Source organism: Dendrobates tinctorius, unplaced genomic scaffold, assembly GCF_039654945.1.
Source record: "Dendrobates tinctorius isolate UK_male_01 unplaced genomic scaffold, ASM3965494v1 ptg000214l, whole genome shotgun sequence".
Taxonomy (NCBI): domain Eukaryota; kingdom Metazoa; phylum Chordata; class Amphibia; order Anura; family Dendrobatidae; genus Dendrobates; species Dendrobates tinctorius.
Window position 1 is genome coordinate 5,974,862 of NW_027361881.1, and position 20,139 is coordinate 5,995,000.

The 20,139-nt window shown below is 53.4% G+C and overlaps 1 protein-coding gene across 1 annotated transcript in view; it reads right to left on the reverse strand.

The window, feature by feature from the left end:
- Nucleotides 1–6,044: 6,044 nt before the first annotated feature.
- AKTIP (AKT interacting protein) overlaps nt 6,045–20,139 on the reverse strand; it is a 22,813-nt gene continuing 8,718 nt past the window's right edge. Inside the window, exons 2-10 of the mRNA XM_073554983.1 lie at nt 10,852–10,945; nt 10,528–10,733; nt 9,971–10,035; nt 9,780–9,880; nt 9,610–9,698; nt 9,290–9,388; nt 8,883–8,990; nt 7,986–8,046; nt 6,045–6,641 (exon numbers count right to left, since the gene is read on the reverse strand). Of these exons, the coding sequence (XP_073411084.1) occupies nt 6,534–6,641; nt 7,986–8,046; nt 8,883–8,990; nt 9,290–9,388; nt 9,610–9,698; nt 9,780–9,880; nt 9,971–10,035; nt 10,528–10,733; nt 10,852–10,896 (882 nt within the window). The 5' untranslated portion in view covers nt 10,897–10,945 and the 3' untranslated portion in view covers nt 6,045–6,533. The remainder of the gene's footprint in view (nt 6,642–7,985; nt 8,047–8,882; nt 8,991–9,289; nt 9,389–9,609; nt 9,699–9,779; nt 9,881–9,970; nt 10,036–10,527; nt 10,734–10,851; nt 10,946–20,139) is intronic.

Genomic DNA, 20,139 nt, shown 5'->3' on the forward strand with positions numbered 1-20,139 from the left:
TGGCAGAATGACCGCCACACTGCCAGCACTATAGGGACTGGGACCGCACAGTGGTCATGTGTTACATCTGTGATCCTGAAGGGTAAAAATAAGAAAATAACTTATACTTTTAATCTGGAACTGTAATTTATACACTTGGTAATAGGGTTAATAATCCTAATTTGCAAAATAGAGAAATGCTGAAGTGAAGTGCACAGATCCAGAGGAGTGATGTAGGCGCACAAAGGAGAGCGGCACTCCCCCAATATATAGAGCACAGAGGGGAGAGCGCGCAGAGGAGGAGGAGAGCGGCGCTCCCCCAATATATAGAGCACAGAGGAGAGCGGCGCTCCCCCAATATATAGAGCACAGAGGAGGAGAGAGGCGCTCCCCCAATATATAGAGCACAGAGGAGGAGAGAGGCGCTCCCCCAATATATAGAGCACAGAGGAGGAGAGCGGCGCTCCCCCAATATATAGAGCGCAGAGGAGGAGGAGAGCGGCGCTCCCCCTATAGAGCACAGAGGAGGAGAGCGGAGCTCCCCCAATATATAGAGCACAGAGGAGGAGAGCGGCGCTCCCCCAATATATAGAGCACAGAGGAGGAGAGCGGCGCTCCCCCAATATATAGAGCACAGAGGAGGAGAGCGGCGCTCCCCCAATATATAGAGCACAGAGGAGGAGAGCGGCGCTCCCCCAATATATAGAGCACAGAGGGGAGAGCGGCTCTCCCCCAATATATAGAGCACAGAGGGGAGAGCGCGCAGAGGAGGAGAGCGGCGCTCCCCCAATATATAGAGCACAGAGGAGGAGAGCGGCGCTCCCCCAATATATAGAGCACAGAGGAGGAGAGCGGCGCTCCCCCAATATATAGAGCACAGAGGAGGAGAGAGGCGCTCCCCCAATATATAGAGCACAGAGGAGGAGAGAGGCGCTCCCCCAATATATAGAGCACAGAGGAGGAGAGCGGCGCTCCCCCAATATATAGAGCACAGAGGGGAGAGCGCGCAGAGGAGGAGAGCGGCGCTCCCCCAATATATAGAGCACAGAGGGGAGAGCGCGCAGAGGAGAGCGGCGCTCCCCCAATATATAGAGCACAGAGGAGGAGAGCGGCGCTCCCCCAATATATAGAGCACAGAGGAGAGCGGCGCTCCCCCAATATATAGAGCACAGAGGAGAGCGGCGCTCCCCCAATATATAGAGCACAGAGGGGAAGAGAGGCGCACCCCCAATATATAGAGCACAGAGGGGAAGAGAGGCGCTCCCCCAATATATAGAGCACAGAGGGGAGAGCAGCTCTCCCCCAATATATAGAGCACAGAGGGGAGAGCGCGCAGAGGAGGAGGAGAGCGGCGCTCCCCCAATATATAGAGCACAGAGGAGAGCGGCACTCCCCCAATATATAGAGCACAGAGGAGAGCGGCGCTCCCCCAATATATAGAGCACAGAGGAGGCGCTCCCCCAATATATAGAGCACAGAGGGGAGAACGCGCAGAGGAGGAGGCGCTCCCCCAATATATAGAGCACAGAGGAGGAGAGAGGCGCTCCCCCAATATATAGAGCACAGAGGGGAGAGCGCGCAGAGGAGGAGGCGCTCCCTCAATATATAGAGCACAGAGGAGGAGAGCGGCGCTCCCCCAATATATAGAGCACAGAGGGGAGAGAGCGCAGAGGAAAGCGGCGCTCCCCCAATATATAGAGCGCAGAGGAGGAGAGCGGCGCTCCCCCAATATATAGAGCACAGAGGGGAGAGAGCGCAGAGGAGGAGAGCGGCGCTCCCCCAATATATAGAGCACAGAGGGGAGAGCGGCGCTCCCCCAATGTATAGAGCACAGAGGGGAGAGAACGCACAGGAGAGCGGCGCTCCCCCAATATATAGAGCACAGAGGGGAGAGAGCACAGAGGAGAGCGGCACTCCCCCAATATATAGAGCGCAGAGGAGGAGAGCGGCGCTCCCCCAATATATAGAGCACAGAGGGGAGAGAGCGCAGAGGAGGAGAGTGGCGCTCCCCAATATATAGAGCACAGAGGGGAGAGAGCGCACAGAGGGGAGAGAGCGCACAGGAGGAGAGCGGCGCTCCCCCAATATATAGAGCACAGGAGGAGAGCGGCCCTCCCCCAATATTTAGAGCACAGAGGGGAGAGAGCGCAGAGGAGGAGAGCGGCGCTCCCCCAATATATAGAGCACAGAGGGGAGAGAGCGCAGAGGAGGAGAGCAGCGCTCCCCCAATATATAGAGCACAGAGGGGAGAGAGAGCGCAGAGGAGGAGAGCGGCGCTCCCCCAATATATAGAGCACAGAGGGGAGAGAGAGCGCAGAGGAGGAGAGGGGAGAGAGAGCGCAGAGGAGGAGAGCGGCGCTCCCCCAATATATAGAGCACAGAGGGGACAGAGAACGCAGAGGAGGAGAGCGGCGCTCCCCCAATATATAGAGCACAGAGGGGAGAGAGCGCAGAGGAGGAGAGCAGCGCTCCCCCAATATATAGAGCACAGAGGGGGAGAGCGGCGCTCCCCCAATATATAGAGCACAGAGGGGGAGAGCGGCGCTCCCCCAATATATAGAGCACAGAAGGGAGAGAGCGCAGAGAAGAGCAGCGCTCCCCCAATATATAAGCACAGAGGGGAGAGAGCGGCGCTCCCCCAATATATAGAGCACAGGGGAGAGAGCGCAGAGGAGAGCGGCGCTCCTCCAATATATAGAGCACAGAGGGGAGAGAGCGCACAGGAGAGTGGCGCCCCCAATATATAGAGCACAGAGGAGAGCGGCGCTCCCCCAATATATAGAGCACAGAGGGGAGAGAGCGCAGAGGAGGAGTGCGGCGCTCCCCAATATATAGAGCACAGAGGGGAGAGAGCGCACAGGAGAGCGGCGCTCCTCCAATATATAGAGCACAGAGGGGAGAGAGCGCAGAGGAGGAGAGCGGCGCTCCCCCAATATATAGAGCACAGAGGGGAGAGAGCGCAGAGGAGGAGAGCGGCGCTCCCCAATATATAGAGCACAGAGGGGAGAGAGCGCACAGGAGAGCGGCGCTCCTCCAATATATAGAGCACAGAGGGGAGAGCGCAGAGGAGGAGAGCGGCGCTCCCCCAATATATAGAGCACAGAGGGGAGAGAGCGCAGAGGAGGAGATGCCGCTCCCCCAATTTATGGAGCACAGAGGGGAGAGAGCGCACAGGAGAGCGGCGCTCCTCCAATATATAGAGCACAGAGGGGAGAGAGCGCAGAGGAGGAGAGCGGCGCTCCCCCAATATATAGAGCACAGAGGGGAGAGAGCGCAGAGGAGGAGATGCCGCTCCCCCAATTTATGGAGCACAGAGGGGAGAGCGCAGTGGAGGAGACACTGCTCCCCCAATATATAAAGCACAGAGGGGAGAGAGCGCAGAGGAGGAGACACCGCTCCCCCAATATATAGAGCACAGAGGGGAGAGAGCGCAGAGGAGGAGACACCGCTCTCCCAATATATAGAGCACAGAGGTGAGAGCGCAGAGGAGGAGATGCCGCTCCCCCAATTTATGGAGCACACAGGGGAGAGAGCGCAGAGGAGGAGACACCGCTCTCCCAATATATAGAGCACAGAGGTGAGAGCGCAGAGGAGGAGAGCGGAGCTCCCCCAATATATAGAGCACAGAGGGGAGAGAGCGCAGAGGAGGAGATGCCGCTCCCCCAATTTATGGAGCACAGAGGGGAGAGCGCAGTGGAGGAGACACTGCTCCCCCAATATATAAAGCACAGAGGGGAGAGAGCGCAGAGGAGGAGACACTGCTCCCCCAATATATAAAGCACAGAGGGGAGAGAGCGCAGAGGAGGAGACACTGCTCCCCCAATATATAGAGCACAGAGGTGAGAGAGCGCAGAGGAGGAGATACTGCTCTCCCAATATATAGAGCACAGAGGTGAGAGCGCAGAGGAGGAGAGCGGAGCTCCCCCAATATATAGAGCACAGAGAGGAGAGAGCGCAGAGGAGGAGACACCGCTCCCCCAATATATAAAGCACAGAGGGGAGAGAGCGCAGAGGAGGAGACACCGCTCCCCCAATATATAGAGCACAGAGGGGAGAGAGCGCAGAGGAGGAGATACTGCTCTCCCAATATATAGAGCACAGAGGTGAGAGCGCAGAGGAGGAGAGCGGCGCTCCCCCAATATATAGAGCACAGAGGGGAGAGAGCGCAGAGGAGGAGACACCGCTCCCCCAATATATAGAGCACAGAGGTGAGAGAGCGCAGAGGAGGAGACACCGCTCCCCCAATATATAGAGCACAGAGGTGAGAGAGCGTAGAGGAGGAGACACCGCTCCCCCAATATATAGAGCACAGAGGTGAGAGCGCAGAGGAGGAGACACCGCTCCCCCAATATATAGAGCACAGAGGGGAGAGAGCGCAGAGGAGGAGACACCGCTCCCCCAATATATAGAGCACAGAGGGGAGAGAGCGCAGAGGAGGAGACACTGCTCCCCCAATATATAGAGCACAGAGGGGAGAGAGCGCAGAGGAGGAGACACTGCTCCCCCAATATATAGAGCACAGAGGGGAGAGAGCGCAGAGGAGGAGATACCGCTCCCCCAATATATAGAGCAGAGGTGAGAGAGCGCAGGAGGAGGAGATACTGCTCTCCCAATATATAGATCACAGAGGGGAGAGCGCAGAGGAGGAGAGCGGCGCTCCCCCAATATATAGAGCACAGAGGGGAGAGAGCGCAGAGGAGGAGACACCGCTCCCCCAATATATAGAGCACAGAGGTGAGAGAGCGCAGAGGAGGAGACACCGCTCCCCCAATATATAGAGCACAGAGGTGAGAGAGCGCAGAGGAGGAGACACTGCTCCCCCAATATATAGAGCACAGAGGGGAGAGAGCGCAGAGGAGGAGACACCGCTCCCCCAATTTATGGAGCACAGATCTACGCCTTTCACTTTAGCATGAAGGCAACAAAGTAGAGTAATTAATCTATCATCAGATGTATGTAAATCACATTTCCTGTGATACATTCTTGGTTGCTCTGATGTCAGTTAACCCTATCTGCTACACGAGCTATGACGTTTCCAGTTACAAAATTGGAGATTTGCTTATTTTCAGCGATGCGAGTGGCCAAGTACATGGACACAGGGATGGGGGTTACGGACCGAGATTCCCCTCATACCTGCAGCTAAAGAGAACAATTACCCAATACAGGGTCAGGAAACTGCTTGTCAAGCAGTTGTCCCAAATATTAGTGTAGCCAATCACAAAACAGGAGGCGCTCAGTGCTCCCTTCCTAGCCGCTGGCTCGGAATTTTGTCTGTAAACGCCACTACAAAGCAATGCGTCTCCACGGCAACAGACAACACACAGACCTCGTGTAGTCAGGCCCTGCGGCTGCACTTTCTGAAAGTTCTCGGTAACTTCCTGCATACGGTTGAGAACACAGGGCGCCTGCAGGATCAGACTCTGCAGGGTTTGTGTGTTACCATGGAGACGCATCGTTCTGCACAGGAGCTGTAGATGCAAAACGACTGGAATTTTTTTTTTTTTTAATTTAGACTTCTTGCAACATTCCCTTATTTTTCTGCCTAACTGCAAGCCTGCCGCCCCGCTCAGCGATTCAGGTTTAGTTGTCGCAGCACAAGTTTGTAGATTATAATCCGAGATTACACTCCCTCGTCTCCGCTCCTAGAAATACCGTCCCACCGGGAAACCAAAGTGAGCGTGTTATTCGACATTAACCCCTTCCTATCTCAGTCATGACCAAAAACACATTAGTCTCAGGATGAAGCAGCGATGGCAACAAATGCATCCGTTTATTGAGCAAAAGACACAAACCAAAAAAAGAAAAAAAAATATGATTTCTGCAAATGACAGATTATTCTCACCAGGACTGAGGTGCGCTTTGTGACGCCACCACCAGTGAAGCGTACCGAGAGCCGCTGCACGCCGGGAGCGGCCATATTGTGGGCGGAGTTTAAAAAAAAAACACCCCACAACAGCCTGGCTGGTTCCACGGCAAACATGGCTGCCTCCAGTCTGCACAAGACCTGGGAACACCAAGACGGAGTTTTCTAAACCATAACCCCCCCAAAAAAGTGCTAGCTGTGGTGTTATCAAACACGTATTTACAATTTTAATATTCTAACTGTATGTACACAACACAAGTAAAGGCATTATTAAAACCGCCGCACTACAGACTTCTGGTATACGCAGTGTATAGTTCATCAAGCCCCTCTATAAATCTGCCAGACACCGAGACCCACGTCCAATGCAAGCCAGAAGCGTCCGATAAAGGAGGGGAGACGTCCTGCAGCGTGCATGCGATTCCTGGGGAAGGGGAGGACCCCCTGCAGAGAGAGGCAGCCCCCCGGCCTTCGGCAAACATTCAGCTTCTCCTGCAGCTTTAGAAACATAAATAAAGTAAAACTAGAAATAAAAACGCGTCGGTTCCAGATGGAGTTAAAATCCAAATCCACAAGATAAAAATCGAAAGCCTGATCTTTATGGAGGAGCGCGCGCCGGCCCTCCCCGGGTCGTCCCGCACGGTCACAGCCATCATTAAGAAATCGGAGTCCGCTGGTTCCTGCGCCGTCAGCGCTAGGTCTGCAAAACCGCGTCCTCTTTACTGAACGGCAGCACAGAGCCAGGCTTCACCCAGGACAGACCAGTCGCATGGAGGCTTTTATTCTGCTCCTCAGATTTCCTCTAAGTAAAAAAACAAAAAAAACAATGCAGCTGAACCACAGATACCAGCAGGACACTGCTCCTAGGGGTCCTGATCCCTGGGCCCCACCTGCTCTCCTAGGGGGAGGGGGTCCTGATCCCTGGGCCCCACCTGCTCCTGGGGGGGGGGGGTCCTGATCCCTGGGCCCCACCTGCTCCTGGGGGGGGGTCCTGATCCCTGGGCCCCACCTGCTCCTAGGGGGGGGGGGGGTCCTGATCCCTGGGCCCCACCTGCTCCTAGGGTGGGGGGGGGTCCTGATCCCTGGGCCCCACCTGCTCTCCTAGGAGGGGGTCCTGATCCCTGGGCCCTACCTGCTCTCCTAGGGGGGTGGGGGGTCCTGATCCCTGAGCCCCACCTGCTCCTAGGGGGGGGGGGGTCCTGATCCCTGAGCCCCAACTGCTCTCCTATGAGGGGGTCCTGATCCCTGAGCCCCAACTGCTCTCCTATGAGGGGGTCCTGATCCCTGGGCCCCACCTGCTCTCCTAGGAGGGGGTCCTGATCCCTGGGCCCCACCTGCTCTCCAAGGAGGGGGGGGGGGGGGTCCTGATCCCTGGGCCCCAACTGCTCCTAGGGGGGGGTCCTGATCCCTGGGCCCTAACGGCTCCTAGGGGGTCCTGATCCCTGGGCCCCACCTGCTCCTACCTGAAGAATTAGTATCGGGGCACGACCAATAAAAGAAAAACACATTCAGTGAAATTCTCATACGATGACGATATAGTAAGAAAATGTTATAATATATACATTTTTTTTTTCATTAAAACTTAAACTTTTTATTCAGGACTTGAGCCTGTGATAATGTCATCACTTGTGCTCTGTGCAGTGTCCGGTGATGCCCGCAGGCTTGTCTTAATAGGAGGACTGTGTGGCAGTGACATGGAGATGTTAGCCGGACCCCCGGGTGCTATGACGACATCTGCCAGGTACGGTTTGGGCCCAGTTCCTGACATTGCTCTATACTCCTGCACTTGATCTCTTGCATTAGACCGCTGCAGCCGATCACTGTCCTTGGCGGTCTGGCAGCATACACGAAGACCTTGCCAGTGATGGCTGCAGCGCTCGTGTGCACGGGCAGCAGGACACAGACCCACAGGAGCAGTGTTTTCGTAAGAGGCGTTAACCCTTTGAGGACTCCAAGCATATGCCATCACTTGAGTCGATCGGCACTTATTTGGGGCACATTTCTGCCCTTGTAAAAGGACATTGAGCGTCAGGTCTGTGGGGTCTTAACCCTGAGAAAATGTGGCGAGACATAAGTGCCCCCCCCATTAATCACAACACGGCAGAAATAACGGACAGGTGCGTTACTGCTTGTATTATACTCATACTTTTTGTGCCAACATTTTCTCTCTGGCTTCATCATGTAGTGCAGGATTCCAGGGCGAGAACCTATAAAAAGGGGAAAAAAAAAATACATATCTCAGAAGTAATAAGACGTGGACGGCAGCAGATAAAATACATACCCCCCCTCCCCCATTATAAAAGATGGGCATTGACGTGACAAGTCCCATTTTCTAGTAGCATCACAAGCTGCAAATGTGGTGAAAAATAAGGTCACCATACTGGGACTTCACAGGAGGATACTGAAGACCCCCTAATGGTCCGAACACCTTTGATTCAGCACAGGGCGACTCGCTGCAAAAGTCGCCAGCAGCAACTCAACCCTCATGAAACAGACAGTGGAAGATAATTCCCATGGATGGATGATCAGCCAATCTGAGCGTGCATGTTGGGCCGGGCTGATACCAGTAGAAATAGACCTGAAGATAGGTCAGAAAAGAATCACAAAACAGAAGACAAAGGGTGGGTTGAAAATTAACCACCCCTCCTTGGTTGAATGATTCCAGACTATATCCTCTATGCATTTTAGGGTTATGATTTTGTCCTTAACTTTTGGTCAGGTCTGTCCACTAGTATAGCGATTCGTATCATCCATCAGTATTGAATTCTCTTTTGGTGCCATATTTTGTATCTATTACTATGGTGTTGGCCCCTACGGTTTTTGCTGTTTTTGTATGTGCAGGCTCCTGTTAGTTGTGCCACCACTTCACCAGTGGTTTTTAATTTTCACACGACCCTTTGTCTTCTGTTTTGCGATTCCTTTGGGACCTATATTCGGGTTGGTTTCCATTGGTATCATATCTAGGACATGATCCAGAGTGCGGGGAGCTCATACTATGGACAGGTCTCATTGTACGTGGCCGCGTCATTATCGGATCACTCACGTAATTGCATAGGGATCTTCCATTTTCGGCTGGTCGAATAAGTGGCTGTTGCATAGTTTAACACTGTCTACCACTTTGCTCTTAAACAGCGGAGCGTCTTTATCGTAGCTAGAAACAAAAAACAACCTGCATTACCACAAATTTATTTTTCCCTAGATCACAGATTTTTGGCCACAGAGGGGACGGGTGGGACTGGTATAATAGGCCGCCAGAATGGACGACTTTCATTTCTCTTTTGCACGGTGCCGACACATACAGCAATGCCGGGGAAAGACAAAAGCTGCACTGGCCACCTCCGGCGTCCCATAGAGATGGATTCTGGTGACCAGTGGTGGTCTTACCGGTCACATCCCCCCAAGGCTTTTTCTTAGCAGTGTCCCCCTTTATAAGCACAAAGTCCTACTCACAGCACCGCAGCTTCCGGGTTCAGAGGGACGGCCGTGTCTATCTTGTAGAAGATCCGCCTGGCGTACATCAGCACCTGCCATATGTGGTTGTGATTCCTCCTAAAAACCAAGAGCGAGAGTTATGGACACGGAAAGGAAGCAAAAATCGGCAGAGACGCAAAAGATGTCAAATGTTTTGGATAAGATGTTTTTACCATGTGCAAAACCTGATGGGTCCATGTTCTGTCTGAACGAAGCCTAAAGCAACGACTGCGGCACATCAGGGGGCCAGTGTGAACAGACGCCAGGGCACCCATAGCAATAAACCAGACCGAACTCACCTCCACTTCGCAAATGCTCTTCTTACATCCAGTTCGCCAGAGATGGGATCCACGAGAGGGTGGAAGACGGGGATGTCAAAGATGAGGCGCTGAGAGACAGACAAAGAGTCAGCGACACGGCCGACACATCCACGGGCCAGGCAGCCGCCGGCGGCAACGTCATCACTCACCGGACACTCTCCGTCGGGATAGTTGTCAGGGATGTACACCGTGAACTTAAATACACCGTCCTGGTACAGGCCGTTCCGGATAAAGATCACCCCAAACCACACTGCAAAGAGGAAAGGACGGAGATTGTGAGGAGAGCGCAGTTCATTGCCCGTTACGACAATCCGCCATATATCGGGGTGCAACCTCTTACTTAGAGCAGAGCGATACGACGGCTGCACGTAGACCCCCGGGAGCTTCTGCTTCACCATGAGGGTACTGCAAAAGGTAAAATATGGAGTTAGATCCCTCGTTAAAGTCCCCATCTCCCCAACTTTGCAGAGAGACACGGCACAATCGGGGGGGTGGGGAGCGCCGGGATTCTTGCAAGGGGTCCGAATCATTTTGTAGCCTGCAACGGGTCCGTATATATTCCCATGTGGCAGATCTGTTGCAGAGTTTCCGGTGATTGTTCCATCAGATCTGTGCAGATTAATGGGGGCATCTGCGACATGTCGGCCACGTGTGAATCCTCGCCTAGGGCGCGTGTGCATGGGGTGAAGGGTGACGTGGTGCAGATTATCCCAAATCCCGTGTGGACGCCCCCTAGAGGAGTAATGGTGCCTGTGGACCTGCAAGTATTAACACGTCTGCCCCCAATTTTGTGGCAGCAGTAGAGACCATGGTTATGGACTGCACCAGACCCTTCCTCCCGGTGATCAGCCTGTTCCCACCCATCACATCATGGACATGCCATGAGGGCATACGTACAACTCTGCCAGGAGGGAGTACTCCAGGTAGAAGGGGCCGTAGGATGCATGGGTGCCATTGGTGGACTGTGCAGCGGGGGCCGGCGAGATGGGTTTGGTGATGGGGACAGCGTTCTTCGGTATAGAGGGAAGCTGTTTCTTGGCGGACGAGGCCCGTGGGGGGCTGATTTTCTGGTCGCCCGATATCTTCTCTTCGTTGTCTGGTTTCTGCAGAGAGAGAGAATCATTATTGCCAGCAGTGACACCTAGTTCTGATTGGTGGCACCCATCCATTGTGACATGTATTGATCTGGAGCCGGCGCCTTTCTTGGCTCTTGCTTCTTACCTTCCGTACAGACGAGGAGGACATGTTCCAGAATGGGTTCATCATCTCACCTCCGGGTAAAGCGAGTCTCCGTTCTGAGGCTCAACCGCGGCCACTGCAATACAAAAGCAGAGAAATACTGAAGGCGACCATCATGGAGGTCGGAGCAGGCGGCACCATGACGGAGGGCATCAATCAGGCTGGCAGCGTCCAGAGGATTGGGGACGCGTCCCCCTTGTTACACTGCGGGCAGCGCTGTACAAAGGAGGCATTATACCAAGCAGCGGAGTGTGAGCTCATGGCGTGCCAGGCCGGGGGGACGACCAGCCGAGCCCTCCATGGTCACTGCATTCAGGGAACATTAACCCCAGGAAAGCCAAAGACACACTCAGGGGGCTTCACAGTCTACAGGCATCGGTGGTCCTTACACTGGGCCGGCCCCTCGGATGGTGTCAGTATACACAGCCGAGGGGAAACTAAAGAGACAAATGGCGACAGCCAGCAACTACAAGCACTATCATCAGCATGCTGGGAGCACTAGTTCCACAGCACAGCGTGCGATGTCAGGGCATGCTGGGAGCACTAGTTCCACAGCACAGCGTGCGATGTCAGGGCATGCTGGGAGCACTAGTTCCACAGCACAGCGTGCGATGTCAGGGCATGCTGGGAGCACTAGTTCCACAGCACAGCGTGCGATGTCAGGGCATGCTGGGAGCACTAGTTCCACAGCACAGCGTGCGATGTCAGGGCATGCTGGGAGCACTAGTTCCACAGCACAGCGTGCGATGTCAGGGCATGCTGGGAGCACTAGTTCCACAGCACAGCGTGCGATGTCAGGGCATGCTGGGAGCACTAGTTCCACAGCACAGCGTGCGATGTCAGGGCATGCTGGGAGCACTAGTTCCACAGCACAGCGTGCGATGTCAGGGCATGCTGGGAGCACTAGTTCCACAGCACAGCGTGCGATGTCAGGGCATGCTGGGAGCACTAGTTACACAGCACAGCGTGCGATGTCAGGGCATGCTGGGAGCAGTAGTTACACAGCACAGCGTGCGATGTCAGGGCATGCTGGGAGCAGTAGTTACACAGCACAGCGTGCGATGTCAAGGCATGCTGGGAGCAGTAGTTACACAGCACAGCGTGCGATGTCAGGGCATGCTGGGAGCAGTAGTTACACAGCACAGCGTGCGATGTCAGGGCATGCTGGGAACAGTAGTTACACAGCACAGCGTGCGATGTCAGGGCATGCTGGGAACAGTAGTTACACAGCACAGCGTGCGATGTCAGGGCATGCTGGGAGCAGTAGTTACACAGCACAGCGTGCGATGTCAGGGCATGCTGGGAACAGTAGTTACACAGCACAGCGTGCGATGTCAGGGCATGCTGGGAGCAGTAGTTACACAGCACAGCGTGTGATGTCAGGGCATGCTGGGAGCAGTAGTTACACAGCACAGTGTGTGATGTCAGGGCATGCTGGGAGCAGTAGTTACACAGCACAGTGTGTGATGTCAGGGCATGCTGGGAGCAGTAGTTACACAGCACAGTGTGTGATGTCAGGGCATGCTTGGAGCAGTAGTTACACAGCACAGTGTGTGATGTCAGGGCATGCTGGGAGCAGTAGTTACACAGCACAGTGTGTGATGTCAGGGCATGCTGGGAGCAGTAGTTACACAGCACAGTGTGTGATGTCAGGGCATGCTGGGAGCAGTAGTTACACAGCACAGTGTGTGATGTCAGGGCATGCTGGGAACAGTAGTTACACAGCACAGTGTGTGATGTCAGGGCATGCTTGGAGCAGTAGTTACACAGCACAGCGTGCGATGTCAGGGCATGCTGGGAGCAGTAGTTACACAGCACAGCGTGCGATGTCAGGGCATGCTGGGAGCAGTAGTTACACAGCACAGCGAGTGATGTCAGGGCATGCTGGGAGCAGTAGTTACACAGCACAGTGTGTGATGTCAGGGCATGCTGGGAACAGTAGTTACACAGCACAGTGTGTGATGTCAGGGCATGCTGGGAACAGTAGTTACACAGCACAGTGTGTGATGTCAGGGCATGCTGGGAGCAGTAGTTATACAGCACAGTGAGTGATGTCAGGGCATGCTGGGAGCAGTAGTTACACAGCACAGTGTGTGATGTCAGGGCATGCTGGGAACAGTAGTTACACAGACCCCCACCCAGTACCAATTCTCTAGTAAGCCATCTCTGGAGCAGCGAGGGCGCACGCACTATCACACCCATCATTGTACCAGGAGCGAACGCAGTAAAATGAGGACAAAGGTTACAAAGTGTTTCTCTGGAATGGAAATAAAAGTCTCCAGCAGCACGAGACCCCGTTCTCCGACGGCCTCACTAGTATCGTCACCCAGCTTTCCTGGTCTCCTAAATGGCAGGCTTTTCTTACTATGCGAGTGACGGATTGCTGTGTACCACCACATCTGGAGCGTCTGGGGGACCCCCATGTGGGAGCGGTCACACCGGCCATGCATCTGACGAGAAGGGAAATATGAGGGGACAAGTCCTGGGAAAGCTGGGTGACATCCCTTGTGGGGCATATAGTGGTTACCTAGCTTTCCCGGAGTGACAGGAGGGGGGGGGGATCCGAGGACTGGCTGGCCCCTCCAGCAATCTATGTCGGGAGCATGTAGTGCAGCAGTGACGAGGGTCATTGTGGCAGAAATGTCACAAATCTGAAGACCGGAGACATCCGCGAAGCCGAGCACCATAGCAAAGTCTAAAGGAGCCCCCTGATGACAGCGAGCAGCCACCCTCCCCCCCCCCGATGACAGCGCTGCAGAGTGACGGCCATGCAGGCAGGGCCCCCTCCAGTCACAGCGTCCCACCCATACTGATCAACCCTCCGCTCCGGGTGATGCTGGGCTCATAGCCCCCCACCTGCATCCCCTCATAGGACGCCCATCACTGGTCAGGACAGGTTGTGTCACACGCTGCAGTCAAGTGAAGTCCTTTATTCTGCAGCTTGCATGGTCTCGCCGGCTTGAGCGGCCTGGTTGGATCACACGGCTCCCGGGGAGCACACCTGGGGGGGTGTTTATCCCGCGGCGCCTTCTCTGCAGATTTGCTTTTGCATTTACGCAGTGATTTTTCATTACTTTAATATTTTCCTCCCTTTTGCAGACAATACTGGGTAGGGTTTATAATTGCCCCTTTTAGTGTGTGTGGGGGGGTCTATAAAATGAAGACATGAGCTTATGTCCAGCTATCGCCCAATATCGCTGCTCCCATTCGCTTCTCATCTCCTGGAGCAGCACCTCCACACTGGACTTTCCTCCCACCTCTGATCTAACTTGCTCTTTGACCATCTACAATCCGGTTTCCTCCCCATCACTCCACTGAGACAGCCCTGACCAAAATTACCGTATTTTTCGCTTTGTAAGACGCACCTTTTTCCCCCCAAACTTGGGGGGAAAATAGGGGTGCGTCTTACAATGCAAACATACTTTTTTTGGGCTGCCGCTGCCCGTTGCTTGCCGCCACCGCGCTGGGTCCTCCGGGTGCTGCCGCCGCACTGGGTCCCTCAGGTGCTGCTGCCACCGCGCTGTGTCCCCTGGTGCCTGCCGCCGCCACCGGGCTCTGTCCCGTGCTGCGTGGGGGGCTCTGCCGTTCCATCCATGCCTGCTCGGTGACTTGCTTCCTGGAAAATGGCCGCTGCGCAAGCGCAGATGGAGATCTCGGCACTGAAATCTAGGCAGATGAGATTTCAGCGCTGCAGGGTATCAGTGGGGATGTTGAAGTCACCCATGATGATAGTGGGGGGTGTCAGTTGAAAAAAAATGAAGCCAGGTAGAGAATTGGTCAATGAAGGCAGTGGTCGGGCCTGGAGGTCGGTATATGACGGCCACTTGGAGGGAGAGTAGATGCGGACAGAGTGGGCTTCAAAAGAGGGGAGGAAAGAGGTGGGATTGGGTTGAAGGTGCAGTTGGAAGAAAGGAGAAGACCCACTTCTCCACCGTGTCTGTTGCCAGGGCGAGGAGTGTGGGTAAAGTGGAGGCCGCCGTAACACAGCGCAGCAGGGGAGGCGGTGTCAGAGGGTGTCAGCCATGTTTCTGTGAGGCCGAGGAAGACAAGATTGTGAGAGAGAAAGAGGTCATGAATCACATGGAGCTTATTGCATATGGAGCGGGCATTCCAAAGTGCACCCGGGAGAGGGAGCAGGGGGTTGGGTGTCAATGGCACAGGTTTTAAGTTGGAAAGATTGTGGTAGTTCTTATTAGATAGGGAGCGGTAGGAAGGGGAAGTAATGGGGGGTATGAGCTGTGGGGGTCCAGGATTGGGAGATATGTCCTCACTCTCCTTCGCTATCCCCAAACCCCAGCAGTCTCTAATCAAATAATCATCTCCCCTTCCCTCCCCACCTGACTTCCTCTGCTGAACTGCTCCTCAGCCTCAAATCTGTCCAAATGAAACATAAAACAAGCTGCCCACTCTCCTTCTCCCATCTGCTCCCCCTTTCTCTGCTTCTCCTCACTGCTGGCGACATATCTCCCAATCCTGGACCCCCACAGCTCATACCCCCCATTACTTCCCCTTCCTACCACTCCCTATCTAATAAGAACTACCACAATCTCTCCAACTTAAAACCTGTGCCATTGACACCCAACCCCCTGCTCCCTCTCCCGGGTGCACTTTGGAATGCCTGCTCCATATGCAATAAGCTCCATGTGATTCATGACCTCTTTCTCTCTCACAATCTTGCCTTCCTCGGCCTCACAGAAACATGGCTGACACCGCCTCCCCTGCTGCGCTGTGTTACGGCGGACTCCACTTTACCCACACTCCTCGCCCTGGCAACAGACACGGTGGAGGAGTGGGTCTTCTCCTTTCTTTCAACTGCACCTTCAACCCAATCCCACCTCTTCCCTCCCTAATCCTCCCCTATTTTGAAGCCCACTTTGGAGGGAGAGTAGATGCGGACAAAGTGGGCTTCAAAATAGGGGAGGATTAGGGAGGGAAGAGGTGGGATTGGGTTGAAGGTGCAGTTGAAAGAAAGGAGAAGACCCACTCCTCCACCGTGTCTGTTGCCAGGGCGAGGAGTGTGGGTAAAGTGGAGGCCGCCGTAACACAGCGCAGCAGGGGAGGCGGTGTCAGCCATGTTTCTGTGAGGCCGAGGAAGGCAAGATTGTGAGAGAGAAAGAGGTCATGAATCACATGGAGCTTATTGCATATGGAGCGGGCATTCCAAAGTGCACCCGGGAGAGGGAGCAGGGGGTTGGGTGTCAATGGCACAGGTTTTAAGTTGGAGAGATTGTGGTAGTTCTTATTAGATAGGGAGTGGTAGGAAGGGGAAGTAATGGGGGGTATGAGCTGTGGGGGTCCAGGATTGGGAGATATGTCGCCAGCAGTGAGGAGAAGCAGAGAAAGGGGGAGCAGATGGGAGAAGGAGAGTGGGCAGCTTGTTTTATGTTTCATTTGGACAGATTTGAGGTTGAGGAGCAGTTCAGCAGAGGAAGTCAGGTGGGGAGGGAAGGGGAGATGATTATTTGATTAGAGACTGCTGGGGTTTGGGGATAGCGAAGGAGAGTGAGGACATATCTCCCAATCCTGGACCCCCACAGCTCATACCCCCCATTACTTCCCCTTCCTACCACTCCCTATCTAATAAGAACTACCACAATCTCTCCAACTTAAAACCTGTGCCATTGACACCCAACCCCCTGCTCCCTCTCCCGGGTGCACTTTGGAATGCCCGCTCCATATGCAATAAGCTCCATGTGATTCATGACCTCTTTCTCTCTCACAATCTTGCCTTCCTCGGCCTCACAGAAACATGGCTGACACCGCCTCCCCTGCTGCGCTGTGTTACGGCGGCCTCCACTTTACCCACACTCCTCGCCCTGGCAACAGACACGGTGGAGGAGTGGGTCTTCTCCTTTCTTTCAACTGCACCTTCAACCCAATCCCACCTCTTCCCTCCCTAATCCTCCCCTATTTTGAAGCCCACTTTGTCCGCATCTACTCTCCCTCCAACCTCCAAGTGGCCTTCAGGCCCAACCACTGCCTTCATTGACCAATTCTCAACCTGGCTTCTTCATTTTCTTTCAACTGACACCCCCCACTATCATGGGTGACTTCAACATCCCCACTGATACCCTTCAGTCAGCAGCCTCCAAACTCCTGTCCCTTACTTCATCCTTTGGACTTACTCAGTGGTCCTCCTCAGCCACCCACACAGACGGACACACATTAGACCTGGTCTTCACCCATCTCTGCTCTCTTTCTAACTTCACCAACTCCCCTCTCCCTCTATCTGACCATCATCTACTCATTTTCTCATCCCTGTCCTCACCTGGCACCCATGTCCAGAAACATGCGCACCTCCGCAGAAACCTCGCACACCTAGACACACACGTGCTCTCTGACTCTATTCTACCACTGGCATCCATATCCTCACTCCATGACACAGACTGTGCCACTGCTTTCTACAATGCCACTCTCCGCTCGCATCAGCTATTGACGTGGTTGCCCCTCTCGTTCATGGCAGAATGTGACGTATCAACAGACAACCCTGGCACAATAACACCACTAAAAAGCTCTGGCAAGTGTCCAGGGTTGCAGAGTGGCGCTGGAAGAAAACAAATTCTCAAGATGACTTCACCACATTCAAACAGGCAACACTCGATTTCAAATCTGCCCTCACCTCTGCTAAACAGGCCTACTTCACAACCCTCATATCTTCCCTATCTTACAACCCCAAACAGTTATTCAAAACTTTCAACTCCCTCCTCCACCCACCACTGCCTCCTCCAACCTCCCTCATCTCTGCCGAGGACTTTGCCACACACTTCAAAAACAAGATTGACTAAACAAGGCAAGTCATCACTCAACCACCACAACTTCTTTGTATACCAGACCAATGCCCAAACCCCAAAACCTCCCTCTCCAACATCACTGAAGGGGAGCTTAATCGTCTCTTCTCCAAATCGCACCTCACAACCTGTGCACTTGACCCCATGTCCTCCCCAACCTCACCACTACACTTATCCCATCCCTAACCCACCTCTTCAACCTATTACTAACGTCCTGTACCTTCCCTTCTGCTTTCAAGCCTTAAAAAGCTAACCCTCGACCCAACCGCTATGTCCAGCTATCGCCAAATATCATTGCACAACTGTACACATCATCCCCTGACCTTACCTCCGCTGTACTACAGAACGCCACTGACTGTGTCTGCAGTCTCCAACATCATGTCTGCTCTCTATCTGAAACTCAACCTCTCCAAAACTGAACTTCTTCTGCTCCCACCATCTACTAACCTCCCTAAATCTGACATTTCCCTCTCTGTGGGTGGCACCATAACACCACCCCGGCAGCAGGCGCGCTGTCTGGGTGTTATGTTTGACTCCGATCTCTCCTTCACCTCCCATATACAATCTCTTGCCCGCTCATGCCGCTTACACCTAAAGAACATCTCTAGAATCCGCCCTTTTCTCACCATGGAAACAACAAAAACTCACTGTCGCCCTGATTCACTCCCGCCTGGACTACTGTAATGCTCTATTAATTGGCCTCCCTCTCGACTCTCCCCTCTCCAGTCTATCCTTAATGCAGCAGCCAGGGTTGTCCATCTGGCTAATCGTTACTCAGACGCGTCCGCTCTTCGCCAGTCGTTACACTGGCTGCCAATTCATTACAGGGTACAATTCAAAGTACTTGTTCTCACCCACAAAGCTCTCCACAGTGCGGCACCCCCTTACATCTCCTCCCTCATTTCTGTCTATCGGCCTAACCGACCGCTGCGCTCTGCAAATGACTTTCGACTAACCTCTGCCCTAATCCGTACCTCCCACTCCCGACTCCAAGACTTCTCCCGTGCTGCGCCAATCCTCTGGAATGCTCTACCCCAAGATATTAGGACCATCCACAATTTGCATAGTTTTAGGCGCTCGCTCAAAACACATTTGTTCAGAGCGGCCTATCACATTCAGTAATCAGTCATTTTATGCGTGTGTGTGTGTAGCCCATTCACTATCTCCATCTATCCCCCACCCCCTGAAGATGGCTGGACCATCATTGCAAATACATCACTGTAAATACAAACCTGTGCTTTGCATCTCCCCCACCTCATTGTAGATTGTAAGCTCCACAAGCAGGGTCGTCTTATTTCGCTTTAATTATTGTATTGTTAACGTTGTTACTTATGACTGTTGTGTTTGAAACTGTTCAACTGTAAAGCGCTGCGGAATATGTTGGCGCTATATAAATAAAGATTATTATTATTATTGCTTCCAAACTCCTGGAGCAGCATGTCCACGCTGAACTTTCCTCCGACCTATCATCTAACTTGCTCTTTGACCATCTACAATCTGGTTTCCGCCCCCATCACTCCACTGAGACGGCCCTGACTAAAATTACTAACGACCTACTTACAGCCAAATCAAATGGACAATACGCTATACTCTTCCTTCTAGACCTGTCCTCTGCATTCGACACAGTTGATCACTGCCTCCTACTACAGATCCTCTCCTCCTTTGGCATCAAAGACCTCGCCCTATCCTGGATCTCCTCATACCTTTCCAACCGCATATTCAGTGTCTCCCACACCACCTCCTCTTCCCACCCTCTCTCTGTTGGAGTCCCCCAAGGCTCTGTTCTAGGACCCCTACTCTTCTCAATCTATACACTTGGTCTGCGGCAACTCAAAGTCCCACAGATTCCACTACCACCTTTATGCTGATGACACTCAGATCTACCTCTCTGGCCCAGATGTCACCTCTCTGCTGTCCAGAATCCCAGAGTGTCTATCAGACATATCCTCCTTCTCCTCTCGCTTCCTCAAGCTCAATGTGGACAAATCTGAACTCATCATCTTTCCTCCATCTCACAGATCTTCCTTACCTGACCTATCACAATTAATGACATCACGTTTTCCCCAGTACCGGAAGTCTGCTGCCTCGGAGTAACCTTTGACTCTGCCCTGTCCTTCAAACCGCATATCCAAGCTCTCTCCACCTCCTGTCACCTCCAGCTCAAAAATATTTCCAGAATCTATCCTTTTCTCAACCCTCAATCTACTAAAATGCTTGTGCATGCCCTCATCATCTCCCGCCTCAACTACTGCAACATCCTTTTCTGTGGTCTCCCTGCTAACACCCTCACACCTCTCCAGTCCATCCTTAACTCTGCCGCCCGACTAATTAATCTCTCTCCTCGCTACTCCTCCGCTTCTCCCCTCTGCAGATCTCTTCACTGGCTCCCATTCCCTCAGCGTATCCAGTTCAAATTACTAGTTCTGACCTACAAGGCCATCTACAACCTGTCCCCCCCATATGTGTCTGAAGTAATCTCCCG